Source organism: Rattus rattus, chromosome 13 (genome assembly GCF_011064425.1).
Source record: "Rattus rattus isolate New Zealand chromosome 13, Rrattus_CSIRO_v1, whole genome shotgun sequence".
NCBI lineage: Eukaryota > Metazoa > Chordata > Mammalia > Rodentia > Muridae > Rattus > Rattus rattus.
In genome coordinates this window covers 29,993,681-30,010,001 of record NC_046166.1, presented here as the reverse complement: position 1 = coordinate 30,010,001, position 16,321 = coordinate 29,993,681, and the positions used below count along the sequence as shown (strand labels likewise).

The following is a 16,321-nucleotide window of genomic DNA, read 5'->3' as shown; positions in this document are numbered from 1 at the left end:
GCTCTTATTATAAGCATACTATTATGTGGATCATTAATATGCTATCATGAGATTCTTGGGAATCAATGCCATTATTATCTCAGTTTATTAGTGAATGCTATCATCTCTCCATGTCCTACTTCCTAAACTTAAATACACTTTTTGTTTTTACTTACACTCTGTATATCTGGTCCATGTCTCACTTATTTTTACAAACTTTTTTGACTTATTGATAAGATGGTTGTATAGCTGTAATTGGACTACAAATAAATATTAAAAAGCATTGATTTATTTTACCTCTTCTAAATTCTGTCTTGAACACGCATTAATTGTAAAACAATTTAGTGCAGCTCTATACTACAGATGTGGATTAACCTTTCTTAACTAATAGCAAACTAGAACTAATCTGTTCAACACTGCATTTCCTTAAGAGCCTTCACAGTATCATAGACAAAGTGCCCTTTAAGTATTTTATCAATAGTAATCGGACAAATAAAAATTATACTGTATTGTATCCTCAATATGTTTATGCAATATGTGAAGTTTTAATAAATTGATGCTCTATAAACTCAGAATAGTTATAGAATAAGATTTAGTAAGGTTTGCTTAATATTTTCTAGGTATCTAAAAATGTTTACATAGGAAATCATTTAATTTCCTCAACTACTAATAAATGAAGTAATCTTTGTATCTCCAAATTATCAAACCGATATTCAAGAAAGTTCCTTGTGCCGAGTGATATTCTTTTCTAAGGGGAGAGACTGACCTTTGAACTTGGATGTATCTGAGCCTACCTCACACTAACTCTTGCACCTTGTAATTTGTTTAGGTTGGTGAAGTTTCTGGCTATCTTCCCTGGTTACCTTGCTATTGTGCTCAGACACTGTCATTCTCTCGCTTTTTAAATGTGGTTCACTCACTCAGTAGGAAAATTATCAGTGCAATAATTGTTTCTTTGTTCTGTAAATACCACTTGTATCTCCAATTAACTGTTTAAAATGCTAAGACTTGACCAGAATGCAAAAACTTTTATTCATCCTCTACCTCAATGGGAAAAATTTTTATAAAAATAGCTATAATATATTGATAGCTTCCACCTGTTTTATATTTGTTTTTATTTTATTTTGTTTGCTTTTTACTTTTTTAAATTAAGCAATGTAATAATTTCATGACCAAAAATTCAGGAAGAATTGGAAACATAGTTCTTCAGTTCTTACTAGTAATTAAAGCAGAAGAGATATCTCAATGTGATTTCATCTTAAAAGGAAATGAGGGTGGCTTCTTTAAAAATTTTTTTCACTTTTAAATTATTTCAGAATAATACATCAGAAAGAATTTCAGTTAACTTTTGTGATGAACAATATGACATCAACTACCTGTTCTTGAAAATTAGTCAAAACAATGAAAACTTTGTATTTTCTAGATCCCCTTTTGTTTACTCAATAATGCTCTGAAATCGGTTTAACCCATCAGTGAGTGACATCGCCCTTTATTTCATCCTGACAGGGGGAAAGCATTTGTCAACTTTTGCTGTGCAAACACCAACGGCCTTGTTAAAGGCAATGTTTCTTATCAATAGCCACAGTATGATTAACAATAATAAACACCTGTAGTGCCTGCTTCAACCCTTAGTATGTTAAGAATTGAATCCTCACTGTATCATTACAAGAAAGGTATCATCATACCTACTGTTCTCATAGGAAAGTTGGTCTGCAGAAGATCCATGGAAAGTCAGACATCACAAAGTACTAAGTTAGGGAACGGAATCATACTAACCTAATTTTATTCGAAGCTTACATAATGCCCTGCTAAAAGAGAACAAAAAAAAAATTGGGAAAGTGGTTATCTCTTCCCCTTCTAAGTCAATTTATACATTCCTACTGGGGAAAAGTCAAAAATAAGAGGAAATAACATCCACCTCATTTAAAATTGAACGACAGCCTTGTCAATTTGGTCATTTTAATATGACAAAAATATTCAAAATTATTACAATAATTGCCTCTGGCTTTCTAGATTCAAGAGCTGAAATACTATTCCATGAGTACTTGGATGCTTGAAATTATTTAAATCTGCCTTCCTGGCCCCCATTGTGATATCAACACTGCTTATAAGAGTTTGTAGCTGCCAACACACTCTATGGAAACCACAACTGTCTTAATTATATTAGGACCTTAATGTTATAATTAATTGTAAAATCTGTACAGCCTTTAGCATCTTAATCCTTTTTTGATTTTCTTTTTTGCTAGATGCAACACAGTTCCAGCGACAGATGCTTTTGCTGTGTTTTTCTTATACTGTCCCAGAATTACATTAACAATATTTGAATGGTGTTTCAGATTTGATGAACAACCCATTACGAGTTTAAAGCAAAGGAAAAACAAGAAACTCCAGTAGTCAAAATGGGGTAGAAAATGGAACAGTTTGCCATATGCAGATTTTCATAGTGAGACCATATGTGGGACACACGGCTAATCCAGCCTTCATTCTTCATCGGTGATATTGGAAGTAAAACGTTAATATATGTTTAATCCTTTCTCTTCTACCACCTTGTGAATGTATTAGACATAGACATTAATGCATTACTAGAGTGGTAGTAGGGAATGGCGTCGATCATTTGCAGATGCTCTATATGTTTATAAACTTTAAATAGACTCATCTACTGTATGTTCTCCATCACATGCCGGCTCTTTGTTTGTTCTGTTCTGCTGCCATTCATTCATGCATAACAATTCCACGTTGAGACCATCTTGCAATCCACAGATTTAGGGTGTGGAGATAGACTTGGTAAGGACCACAAATGTCTGGTTATTAGTGGATTATTTTTCTCCTTACTGAGATCCTCCTAGCATCCCATATATGATGGGTTCTAGGTGAGTACTATTGAAACCATGTACACACACATGAAGAGCACAATCTCAGCCTCTCATGTCTCTTCGAGGATCCTAATATCCTTCTCTTAACCATAAGTAAGCCAAGAAAAAAGGCATTGCATCACAAATGTACCCATATTTCATTCCAAACACTTTTAGATGAGGGCATTCGTTTTTCTTACTTTAACTCTTAGCTTCTGCTGTGAGATGAGTCTAGACGTCCCCTTGATAATTTTATTGGTATAAAATACTTATGAAGAGACAAGAGATGAAAATTTCCTAAATGTCATCATGGCTACTCCTAACAATTTACTCAATGTGCTTCTGTGTGTATCTTAAATTCCTCAGCCTTTCTCATCCCCTGTATATTACAGCTCAATTTGGTTCCTATTACAGTACTCATTTGAGATAGAATAACTGATTTAGCATAAGCAGGCGTAACTCAAAAATGAGAAGAGACAAACCTTTTTTTCTTCCTTCATTCCTCCTTTCCTCCCTTCCTCCCTCCTTTTCTTTCTTTCTTTCTCTCTCTCTCTCTCTCTCTCTCTCTCTCTCTCTCTCTTCTCTCTCTCTGTCTTTCTTCCTTCTTTCCTTCCTTCCCTCCCTGCCTTCCTTCCTTCCCTTTTTCCTTCCTTTCTTCTTTCCTTCTTTCCTTCCTTCCTTCCTTCCTTTCTTTTTTGGAGCGGGTGGGTAACAGACCACAGTGCTTCACAAGATCTCCCTTAGGGGAATGTGATGCACTCATCATGTACTGATCCTCTGTGTCCCAGGAAATAAATGCTTGTCACAGTGCTCTCCGTGCTGCCATCCTAAAGTGACTCTGAACGAATTTCCCATAAATTAAAAAAAGCACCTTGCACACTCGAATTTAAAATCCACATTACAGCTAATTAAAAACAGCTTGGATCAAATGAATGTATCATTCCCCCTATATCATGTTAAGAGTGGGCTATCCTGGTGCATAGTGAAAACTGTTAATTTTCGTTCCCTATCTTTAGTGTTTCCAATGTCTAGAAAGTTTGCTGGGAAAGGAACAAACATTTTGTTTGTTCAGACTTAGTAATTAACACAACAAACAAGCATGAAGCGGTTTTCCTATGCTAGGCACCAGTTATCTGATATGTTTATATTAAAGAGATAAAAATAAGCACACTCAGTTGAAGAAAATAACGTTCCCTGCAGGAAGGAAGGCTAGCCCTAAAATGATATTGGATGAGCTGAAAAAGCTGAAGATGTCTAGCTCGCTCTTTCAGGAGAGGATATTTTGTGGAGGAAACTGAAGAGAAGCTATGCTAGGCACAGTCATAGGCTACATCGTCACCCAGTCACACAGAAAACAACGACTGCTTCATAAAATTCCCACATCCACCATGGGAGTCTCTTAGGACTTTATACAACTCATTCTATGTCAAACACGACAAAGCTTTGCTACGACTATAAATGCTGAAGTTAGTTAAATAAAACTAAAGAAGCACATGTGATCAAATGACTTAGATGGTCTAGTTAGGGGATTATTGTTGTATTATGTTCTGTTTCCACATCTGCTAAAAACTCAGCATGAGCATCAGAAGCCTCTTCATATTGTGAACAGTCTTTCTTGCATTATTTTTTTGCAACTCTTGTTTTTGACGTATTTACTTAATATACTGAATATATTAAGAAATAAAAAAGTTTAGGGGAGCCTTCCCACATGCACTTGAGTAACTAATATAGACAATATAACCACGGGCAGTAGTTAACTCTAAGTTATTGCATTATTCTATATGTCACTGTTTTACATCACCGATGACCCAAAGTTGAATAAGAGATTGATGCAGTATTAGCTTAAGAATAGCAGCATTTCACATAATTAAAAAGAAACACAAAATTAAGATTTATCACTTGACAATCACATATCTATCATTAGCATCTAAATACTATATTTAAAATCAATGAACCATTATTTATTTTACTGTACAGACATACTATTTAATAATGTAACACACACTCTTTTTAATAAGAACAAATGACCAAATGAAGTAAAAAATATATTATATAATCATAATAATGCAAAAGTATGTAAATACATTTCTTAAATCTTAAAACTCTTCAAAAGAGTTATTTTAAATATTTAATTTTAACCTTGTAATGTCCACTTGCTTGCATTTTATTAATGATTTATTTTATCAATCTTCTTTGGATTTAGGATGAAATGGGGGAAGCTGCAAAAATTTTTAGAAGAATAACTTGAAAATTCTTATGTACTTTGTTACATCTTTGGCAATATGCACATTATTATGAATACCATATTTAAGATAAAACTACTACAAATGTAAACAATTTGTCATAACATAGTATAATTTCAAAATATGTTAAATATTAAGTTCCAAAGGACGAAAGCACTTTTCTCCTGTTCCTTATACATTGCCCTCTCTAAGTTCATCTTACATTGTGAAATAAATACAATTTAAATTAGATACTAGCTAGAAAGGCTACATGTGATGAAATCTGGCAAAAAGAAAAAATGAAACTTGACATTTGGGAAAGATTCTCATGCTTTCATGGTTTAAAACTTTCTTAACTTGAGCTTGTTTCTTGCCACTTATTGTAAGAATTTATTTATTTTATTCTGTGCAGAGTCTCGACTGTTCTGAACAAGAACCACTGGTTGTTTCACATACAACAGCTGTGAAAATAGACCAGCTCATATCAGCATATGACGTGATCTGAATGGCCACGGTCCTTAGTGCAGCCAGTGCCTGCAGTTGTATATCATTCTCATCCTCAGCATTTTACAACATTAAGATAAATGTCGTAACACGTGATTTCTGAAAAAAAAAGTCTTTTTAAAATGAATTTCTGAATTTAAATAACACGTCACATGTCACATTGAAATCCCGTGTAAGCAGCCTATAGTATATCAATCACTGTTTAAATACAGACACATCAGCAAGAGAGTACACCCTAATGTCACATCATGAACTGTGTATACATATATACATATATATGGATATATATGTTATCACAAGTTACTTTTGATTCAGTCACATTTACTAATTAACTTTTACTCATCTAAAAATTGCATAATGAAATGAACGTTCCATAGCAAATTTTTAACTGTAAGAAAGTGAAAGCCGTGACCTTGTTATTTGGTTTGAAGTGCTAAATTACATAAGAATATTTATCAAAATCTTATCAGTATCTTTTTTCCCTTATGGTGCTTTCAAACTCTTCTCTTGAATTTTTAATTTTACTATTTCTATCACTAGTATCAACATTATTTTCTATGCTGTAAAAAACTTTCAGAAAGAACAGCAAACTGCTTTTCTGCCGCTTAAACCTTCTGGTTCCTTCATTTTAGTACTGAAAACTAAGGATTAGTTTCATTGTCACAAGAGCCAAAATCAGGGAAACTTCTCTGGACATTTGTCACAGTTAAAAAGTAACTTTTTATGCTAATGGACAAACAACTTTCTCATTATGCCTCAAAATCAATAGCCAACCTTTAAGTTGTTCCAATCTCATTAATAAGATTAATTAATTAGTAGTTCATTTTAACTATCCTAGAAAATTCTTCAGATTGTATTACTAATTAGTGTATAATAACAAAATAGTTTTTATTTTCCTAATTTAATGGAAACTTTAGTAGAAATACATTGACTATTACTATTAACATTATTCTTCTTTGGAGAAAAGATTTGGAGAATGTGAGATCAATAGGTGGTGGTGAGTTCACATCCAAAGCTCCCATCTTCTTCGAGTATTTTAGAATGACAAAGCCCATAATACTTCAGTCTGAAGCTAAATTTCAACTAGGAACCATGATCAATGAAAGTACGTCAGCATTGTCTTTTCTAATTCCAATCCAATAAAAATCCAAATCATTTAGGTTTTTTTTTTAATAGTTCAGACCGTGATAATGAGTTCTTTAAAAAAAAAAATCAGATCTCCTCCACTTAATTCACAACTATCTTATCACTGCATAAATACAAATTTAAACTCTGTTAAGTATAGGTAAGAATATTCAATTGCTATACATACACATTGTTGCTGCCTGGAAGTGGATAAGTGGATAAGTGGAAAGGACTAAGTAGTCCCTTCTGTGTGAGGAAAGTACATAGAATAGGCAGGTGATGACCCATGAAATTATGAATATTAATATTCCCAGACTAGAAAAGTATATTATTTTCATGAAGTAGGCTATAATCCCTTGTTCAAAGTTTTTCTTTTTTCAAAAATACATGTTATATTAAATAATTAGCAGAAATCCAACAATGGATTTCATCAGCATTTTTGTGACAGATATTTGGCATCCTTTATCCTATGAAAGTTACTTGGACAGAGGATTCACTCACACTGCAAACATATGCATGCTCATAGTTGCATGCTAAGGAGAAGGAAAGCAAAATATCACACAGTCTGTTGTTTACCACATGAAAGAAAGCTTTTAGCAACAAAGTTATCAAACGTTGGAGGTGGGCACTTGCATATACATTCTTAATAGTTGCCTGTGCAGACTACAGAACCACATTAGCAACAGGGGAGAGAAAAGACAAAGTATATATATATATATATATATATATATATATATATATATATATATAACTTTAAAATCTGAATAACTTCGTTGGTCAGATGTACTTAGTGTAGACATGCACACAAGACAGAAGGCAGGAACCAACCCCTGTAATTTAACTTGTACCAAACACACTTCTGCCTCTCTCCCACCTCCGTCATGTCAAAAATCAATCAATGACCAGCTAACTGGAAGAGTATACCTTCTCTTAACCTTGAATTCTTTCTCATTGTGTGTTCTATTCACCTTGTCGTTACCTGCAAACCAGGACCTTCTCAAAGCCCAAAGTCCCCAAAGTCTCTGAATTCAGTCCTTTGAGAACTTGGGAGAAACTCCTCATACCTTTACTCTGTGCACCCCCAAGTAGTGCATACCTATTGCATTATCCTGTCACCCTTGCCCTGGCTGGTACTTACCTGATGCTCCGCGGGTTCTGCAGATTTCATCAGATGTTTATCCTTGTACAAAGACCAGAGACCAATGTTGGGCAGGAAAATTAAAGCCACAGTGAATAACAAAGTCATTTGCAGAAACCTTTTCTGTTTCCTCTTCATTGCAAATGATAACAGTGGAGAAAAGTTAGAGATGACTCCCAGACTGCTTCTTGTGTTTAATGCCAAAGTCCTTTCCTCTTTCCCGGGAAGCACCAGAAACTGAGGGGAAGCTAAAAACTTTTGTTGTGTGCTCAGCACCAATCTGCAGGGTTCAGAGGGAGTTGGCCATCTGCAGAACAAACGCACAGTTACTTTCCCCCAGAAAACTATGACGACTGCATTATCTATTGGCTTAGAAATAAACGACTCAACTGAGGAAATCATTAAGTCTATTGACCTCCATTAATATAAAGCACTGGAGTAAATACGATCGTTTCATAGAATAATGATAAGTTATGAGGAAGTCAAGAGCATGCTAGATAGATCAGTAAATAGGAGGTGTTTGTCTGTCGCTGTTTGCCCACCATCCCCCGCCCTTAGTGTGGGAGGTCCGGGCTGTAGAGTCAGAGATTAAAAGCAAGAACTGAATGGGAGGGAGTGGCTTGGTCCAATCAAGTGTCTGAAAGAAAAGTGTCCGCTTTTGACATTGGCACATCACCTTCCTTATCTTCCCAGAACAGCTTTTCCTTCTCTTGCCTTGGGATAACCCACCTGAACTCAAGTTCAACTCCCTCTGGAGTCAGCTTGTCACTCAGGATCCAGGGACACCATAACCAGGTCAGAACTAGTTTGGATAGAGATTCACAAACTCCTGGATCCTCATGCGCTGTCAGAACACTCCGCTGCAGGCAGCATCTAGGCGACCTGGGAACCTGGCAGAAAGGAGGCTACAGATGTCAGCAGAGTCCAGCCAGGAAGTGTAGGCGCAAAGATGTCCCTTCCTCGCGCAGTCCTGGGAATGAGATCCTCAGAGAAGTGTGCTCTCTGCCCATCAATCTAGTCCCCTTCCTGTGCCGACGCTCTCACGCTCCACTGTTCATGTTACCATTCTTTTCCAGCAACTGAACGAACCCAGCGAAGCATCACCAGTACCCCCAGGGCTGTATTTCCGATCTCCACTTCGCGTCAAGGGACGAATGGCAGGCGGCGAATGTCAAGTGTGACAGGGCTTTACAGGCAAGTGGGAGAGTGCGCGCTGAGGATGAGTGAGGATGGCGAGAACGCGCGTGGAGCTGGCACCCAGGCGTCCGCCTCCCGCTGGCTGTCTCCTGCCTGCTGGCGACGATACTGGTGTCTACCACGTGCGGGAGCCTAGAGGCCGGGAGGGGAGGGCGAGCCGCGGCCGGAAGGTAGTGGCCACTGCCTCCAGGCTGCCAGATGCTATATAAACAAACCTAGAGGCTAGGGGGAAGGAAAGGAGGATGAAAGCAGAGAAGGAGAAATGGATTTGCAGCTCCGGGACAATCGGATCCTCTCTTCTCGGGTAATCTCGAACTGGTAGGCAGACCGGTTCATCTCTGAGCTCACCCGAAAGGCGCCAGGCCAGAAATTCCAGAGTCTAAGTCGCCCCGAGTGGGAGGGCAATGGAAGAATTCCTCCATGGTCCTGATCAGATCGCAGCGAGGCAGGCGCGGCAGCGGCAGCGGCAGCGACAGTGAGCAGAGGCAACCCAGTCTGGACTGGTCCCTGAGAGGAGGGTTCCCCCAGAACCTACAGCTCAAGCCAGGTACGTAGCGTGGAGAGAGGAAGAGGATCCCCACGCGTGGACCGATTTGCTAGCCGCAGCTTCCAGACAACACAGTGGAGAGCAGAGGCAGCTCCGCTGGAGTCCGCCAGCACCTGGGGCCCAGGTTAAGATTTGGCTACACTAACTGATGCTTCCCCGCCCTAGCGTGCCTGCACCTCCTGCTGCTTATAGCTGAGAGGTCTGCCTGTCCCTCGCTGAGCTCACACACCCCTCCCTGGTTAGCCAGAAACCTTAGAACCGAGTAAGTTCACCAGATGGGACCTTTCCTTCCCCGTAGAAAACTGATTCAACACACACAGGAGAACCTGTGGCCTCTCTAAGGAACATGTGTGCCTGCCTGGCACAGGATCCAGAGCGCCTAACTCTCGGTGTGAACTTAAGTAAGGGGATGATTGGGCATGCCATGCCGCGCGCAGCATCAGTCTGTCCAGAGCCTCCCAAAACATCGTGATCACCTCTTTGTTACAGTCTAGAGGGTGATGCCCATATGCTTGAGATATAAAGACTGCACTCCAGACGACCTTCTCCTTCATCCTCTTTTTTTCCTTCCGCACTCTCTCTCATTTTCCTCCCACGCCTTTTATTCACTTCCCCCTGTCTTCTCTAGCCACCAGGGTTCTAGCCTCTCAAGATTCTGATTTGATCTTGGAGAGTTAAGCCTTAAACGCTTAAGGTTATGCATTTAAGACAAAACAGACTGGAACAAAAAAAGATTGGCTGTTTGACTACACAAATAAAGCTTTATGTTGTAAGTACTTGTTCTCTGTGGATGACTTGCCATCTCAGAACAGTTTCAAAACACACAGAATCAATATTTTGAATGTGTCCTTTCTGTAAGTAAAAGAAGTTTCCTTTACGTTTTACACAGGTGCAATTTGAAAAATGCAGAGGGAAGAGGGTTTTATTACTGCTCCCAAACCACTCACAGTCACCTGACCGGTCACCTGAGTCGTTCTGGGTAATTTTCAAATCCCTTTCTTCTTATCTGAGTTAAAGGAGTTCTAGAACAGAAGAATTTGAAGATATGTACTAGGGGAGAGGTATTTTGGAATAAATTAACAGGCAAGAAAAGGTGTTTGGAGAACTAAGGTTTATTGAATATTTCTTCACTTTTGGATACAGTTACTACTGATGACTTGGAGGGGGCTTAAAAGTGTTTTGCTATTAAATAATAAAAACAATATTTTAAGCAATACCTCTTCTTTTACTCCTTATCAAGAATCCTCAATCAGATATAGCAATACACAGACAGAATTATCTGCAATCCCGGGATGTGGAATTGGGTGACATGTCCCATTTAAATGTCGGTAGATGAACCTGAATACAGTCTCCAGTCACAGATTAAAATTACCAACAGTGAGCATGTCTCATCATTTGTCTCCTGGCCAGTACACAAGGTAGACACCAGAATAACATCTCTTTTAATGTATATTTATAAATGTTATATAACATATATATGTTGCATATGCATATACGTATATAACACATGTATGTTTTGTAACATTTTCATGTCGTGTGTGTGCGCGCGTGTGCCTCTGTTTGTGTGTGTGTGTGTGTGTGTGTGTGTGTGTGTGTGTGTGTGTGCAAGTAGTATGCCAGTGAACTAATTGCAAGCCTCATGCCTGCAGAGATCATAAGAGGGTGTCAGATCCCCAAGAACTGGAGTCATGGATAGTTGTTAGCTACCATACGGGTGCTGAGATTTGAACCTGGGTCTTCTGCATTTTTAAGGAAAGTGGTCTTAACTGCTAAGTCATCTCTCCATGCTCCTAGATGACAATCATACTATAGTCACCTGAGTTTACAGTAGGGTTCCAGACCATCACTTTTACAACTTTCATTTATTAAGCATTATTTATATAATTTCTCTTTTTTTCTTATACTGTTCTTTTTTTATTTATAATTCTGTAACTATATACCAAAGTTATGTCAATCCTCAAAAATAAGGGGAAAAAGCACAAAAAATAGATAATTTAGCTTGAATCTTCCAAAACCTCCTAAATTATTGTTACTTTTATTGATTAATCCAGATTTATTTAATGCATGGATAGACTTAAGATAAATAGCAATACTAGTTCTTACAACTTTAAGAAACATTTTGCCTTATACCTGGTTAATTACTGTGGTTTCTTTCCTTGTGATTCATATAACAGCTTCAGGAAGTCATAGCCCTATGCGCTTAGCAAGAGGCCAAGAACTCCAGGAACAGATTGAAGAAGACAGTTTGACTTTGAGTAACAATTGAAAGATAGAAGGAATGAAACCATTAGTCAGCTTTGGATGAGGTAAATAGGCTTTCTTTGCTCCTTACACCTCTATAAATAGAAACTTTTGTGACTTAAAAATGTTTACTTTGTTTTCCTGATTCTGTTTTAGTTGCTCTGAACTGGTTACTTCTGCTTCACGGAACAATGACTAGAGTAACCTGGGTAAAGATGGCTAGCACTGGACAGAGGCTGTACTTTGCAGGGTCATCTGAGAGGGACAATCTTAGTACAGTCTCATTCTCCGACATCTAGGCAGGATCCCAACAGGAATATCCCAAGCACAAATTGTCATGGAGGACAATGCCCACTTCTCATAACCAGTCCATTAGACTATGAGTCATCACAGTCTGATTTCCCCAGTGGTCAGAGCACCAGCCCAAGTTCCAGTACTTGGGAGGTAAAAGAAGAAAACCAAATGAGAACTCAAAGATTTCCTACAGAATGAATAACTGCCTTTAAAAATGATAGATACCAAAGCTATGTGACCAGAGTTCATCTGAAGGCCAATCAAATTACTAAGCAAGAGGATAGGGAGGAACAATGGACCAAGTTTATAACTACAGTCATGTGGCATTATTGAATTGTGTTTGTGTCTGTATGCCAATATATATTTCTTGAGTTTTTTCTTCATTTCGTTGGGTTTTGTTTGGTTGTTTGTTTGGTTGTTTGATTGGTTGCTTGGTTGGTTGGTTTTGTTTGTTTATTCCTATTCAATTAATTTGCTTTGTTCTTTTCATTTGAAACAATCTTGTTTGTTCTTTTAAGACAGGTTTTTCTGTGGAGACCTAGGTATCCTAGAACTTGCTCAGTAGAGCAGGGTGGCCTCATCTGCCTGCCTCTGTTGGCATTAAAGGTATACTCTTGTTTCTCTTCACATCATATAAAATGTTTACCTGTTGTTTCCTAATGAGAGAACAAATAAGGGTGTGGATTTAGGTGAGTAGGAAGTTAGGAAGGATCTGGTATGAGTTGGAAGAGTACATAATTAAAAATCTATTTTGAATTAAAAACAAAAAAATGATTCTAGGGATTGGAGAGATGGTTGAGCAGTTAAGAGTAGTTTCTGAGTCAAAGACTCGGTTACTTAAATATCCTTTAACTTCAGTTCAGCTGGATCTAATTCACTGTTCTGCCTCTTTCAATCTCTCCCACATATTTCACTAATTTTTTATTATTAACTCAAAAACATAAAAATAAAAGTAACAAGATTTAATTTTAAAATAAATAAAAATGATCCAGTAATTAAAAGAAATGTGACAATTTATCCATTATTTAAATATAGAAAGTCTAATTGTATTATTATATATTTCATTTTACATGAATAAAGTATGACAAAATTTTGTAAATATTCCAGGAAATACAGCATTTACCACTACATCAGAAAAATATGAATCAAGAATCACCTTCTATTATAAAAGTGTGATTGCTCTAAAATATTTCACAAGAGCAGACACAGACACATTACTCATACACAGAATAAAAAGGAAATAAAGCTAGCCATATTTTTAAAACTGTCGGCACCATGATGAAGTTGCATGATGAATTACATGTACTAGCAATTAAAAAGCAACAAATGCTAAGGAAGAAAGAGAAGATCGTTTCCACTTGACCTAAATAAACATTTCACACCTGGGAAAATCTTCATTTTTATTTCATTTTGACTCTGTATTAAATGTGATTACAAATAAGTATTTTCCAGCATTAGTAGAGAAAACAAACCAGCAGGCTTCTAAAATATGGTTATCATATAGGTGACTAGTTTAGGACTACATGCCCATATCAAGTTTAATAGGTGATATATATAGATCTAGATAAAGATATAGATATAGATATATAGATATATAGATATATAGATATAGATATGGATATAGATATCACAGAATTTACATTTTCACATATTCTTTAAAATCTTTAGATGATTTAATGTAATATAAACATCATAGGAATCATTATGTTTGCTGTTTAGAGAATAATCACTAGTAGAAAATTCTCTATTGTATGCATTCCAAAATCATAGCAATTTAAAGTTATCTTCTATTGGGGGACTTGAGTTCCTAGACAGGGAATTCACAGTTATGGCTACATGGCTATATTTATGTGTATGTTTTATGACTTGCTTGTTAAACCAATATTATGTAATTATTATTTACCAGACATATATCTAAACATACAAGGGAGTAAACTGGCAGGAATGGAGGTCTAGATCAGATATTCTTGGCATACATGTTTTACCTTCCAGTCTACATAAGATTAAGAAACATACAAAAAGTATGAATAGTTGGTAACATAGTCTAACTTGTATTTAACCATGCTAAAGCTGGCAGCTGAGCTATAAAATTATAGAAGGGTAAAGAAACAGGAATGATTACCATCAGTAAACCATGGGTGATGGTGTCTTACATAACACTAACGAGGCTGAAGAAAGAGTATTCCCAAATATTCTCACTATCACAGTGACCTCAGTGGTTTCTAAGAATGAATATGTGCTCCGACAAGTGGCCCAACGCTATCTGAGGCTCCTAATAGAAGCATTTTAAGCACTATGCTTGCCACTAGTAAAAGGCAAAAGCTTGGGAGGTTCAGGGTTTAAGAGGAGATACAATATTTGTATGGAACTGTTGAGTTTGCACAGATAAGAGTCAAACAATTTGTAAGCATTTGCAATTTATCAGAAAAGCATGTGTAGGCTGTCAGGAAGAAATATAAATGTAGAAGCCCTTGGAGCACCTCAGTCCATAAGACAATGAGAATATACAGAAGATGAGCATTTGTAAAAGAGAATTAGCCACTGTTTCAAACCAAGATTGTAGACAGGAGAAAGCACCAGAAGACCTTGAAACAAATAATTAATTTCAGTTGAAAAAAATGGTAGATGAGGGCAGGAGGCCACTCTTCATAAAATGAAGTTGACAAAAACCGCTGAGATTGGAGAAATCTTCACTCTATGTAACTATTGCAAAATTTGCTTAAACTATTAAGAACTTAAGTGTCAGCAGCCTTAAGAACAAGTAGCTTTTTAGATGCTAAAAAAGATGACCTCTACAAAATATCTGATAAAGTTTTAATTAGTGTAATTGTGTTAAACACTTAATGACTGTAGCACAGAATGCATTTAATTTCGTGTAATATAAGCATATTGTATTTGTCTCTGAAAGCAATTATCAAAAGAAAATTAAATGATTCTGTATGTTATTTGTTCACAAGAATTTTGAGTTATGCAGTGAACAAAGGATTTTATTTTATTCTGTGTTATTCATTCACTTATATATTTTGCTCTTTTTCATCCTTTACTATGCAAGAACTTACAGCCAACCAAGTCATCTCAATAAACTTGAAATTTCTGCAGTGATGTGACTCTTGTAGACTATGAGGAGGAAAGAGTGAAATTCTTACATTTCTAGCTTTACTATGGTGGCCAAAACCAAATAATTTAAACAGAAATAAGGTTTTTTAAATGTCCAGATTTTTTATTTACATAGAAAGCAGAATCAAAACTATTATGCAGATAATGAGACTTATTCATAAGTTAATACCATACCATGTTTTTGTCATATAAATTTGAATGAGAATTTAATTAAAGGCAATATATCCTTCAAAAAAAGAATCCTCCCAAATCACCCTTAATGCTAACACTTGTCTCAGTCTAAATTTAAATTGTAATACAAGAAATCCTTTTGGGACACTAAGTAATTAATAAAGCTTTATTATTAACAATATTAATGTCACTACTTATGTAATATATTATTATCACTAATAATTCACTAAAATGTATTGCAATAATTTTCATTTATTATACTACTTATTACTACTTGATATTAAGACCTAGACATATTATTAAACATATTTTACTTTTATTAAGTGAATAAATCCTTTCAAAATCTTTGTATCACAACTAATTTTAATGAATATTCTCATTTTAAAGTTATGGTACTCAAGCATCAGTAGGTTAAAGAAATTTGAAATTTTAATCAGCTAATACATAAAACATCTGGGAAATTAATATGCATAATTCTGATCGTAACATCTGAATCCTTCATAATAAGCAAAAACTTAAGTACTTTGTTGATATTTTTCTCAACATCTTGGGTTTGGAGAAAAATCAGTTTAGGATGCTTTACTTTTAAAGACATCAAAATACGATAACTATATCTAAGGTACACAATATATGGTCATTAATCTGTCCATTGTATTTTTCCTTTTACTTTGGTACAAACAGGAAGTGGTACAATAAAAAATGTTCACTTTCTAGAAGGAAGCAGATGAGTCCTCAATGCTTGAGGACTGTGTTAACCCTTTCATGTTCAGTGATTTATAAGGTGCCTTATACTGGACCAATAGATTGTGATAATTTATATGAATAATCAGTCAACTTCTTAAATATATTATCAACTAGAGGCTCTAGACATGAACAGAAAACATCTCATGATATTCAGGAGGTCTATGAGTTCACAGTAACAGAAAATCTGGGG

The 16,321-nt window shown here is 36.2% G+C and overlaps 1 protein-coding gene across 1 annotated transcript in view; it reads right to left on the bottom strand.

Annotated features, from left to right (window-relative positions):
• Galntl6 (polypeptide N-acetylgalactosaminyltransferase like 6) overlaps positions 1 to 9,519 on the bottom strand; it is a 1,121,089-nt gene extending 1,111,570 nt beyond the window's left edge. The window contains exon 1 of the mRNA XM_032919234.1: positions 7,821 to 9,519. Within this exon, the coding sequence (XP_032775125.1) occupies positions 7,821 to 8,222 (402 nt within the window). The 5' untranslated portion in view covers positions 8,223 to 9,519. The remainder of the gene's footprint in view (positions 1 to 7,820) is intronic.
• Positions 9,520 to 16,321: the final 6,802 nt, after the last annotated feature.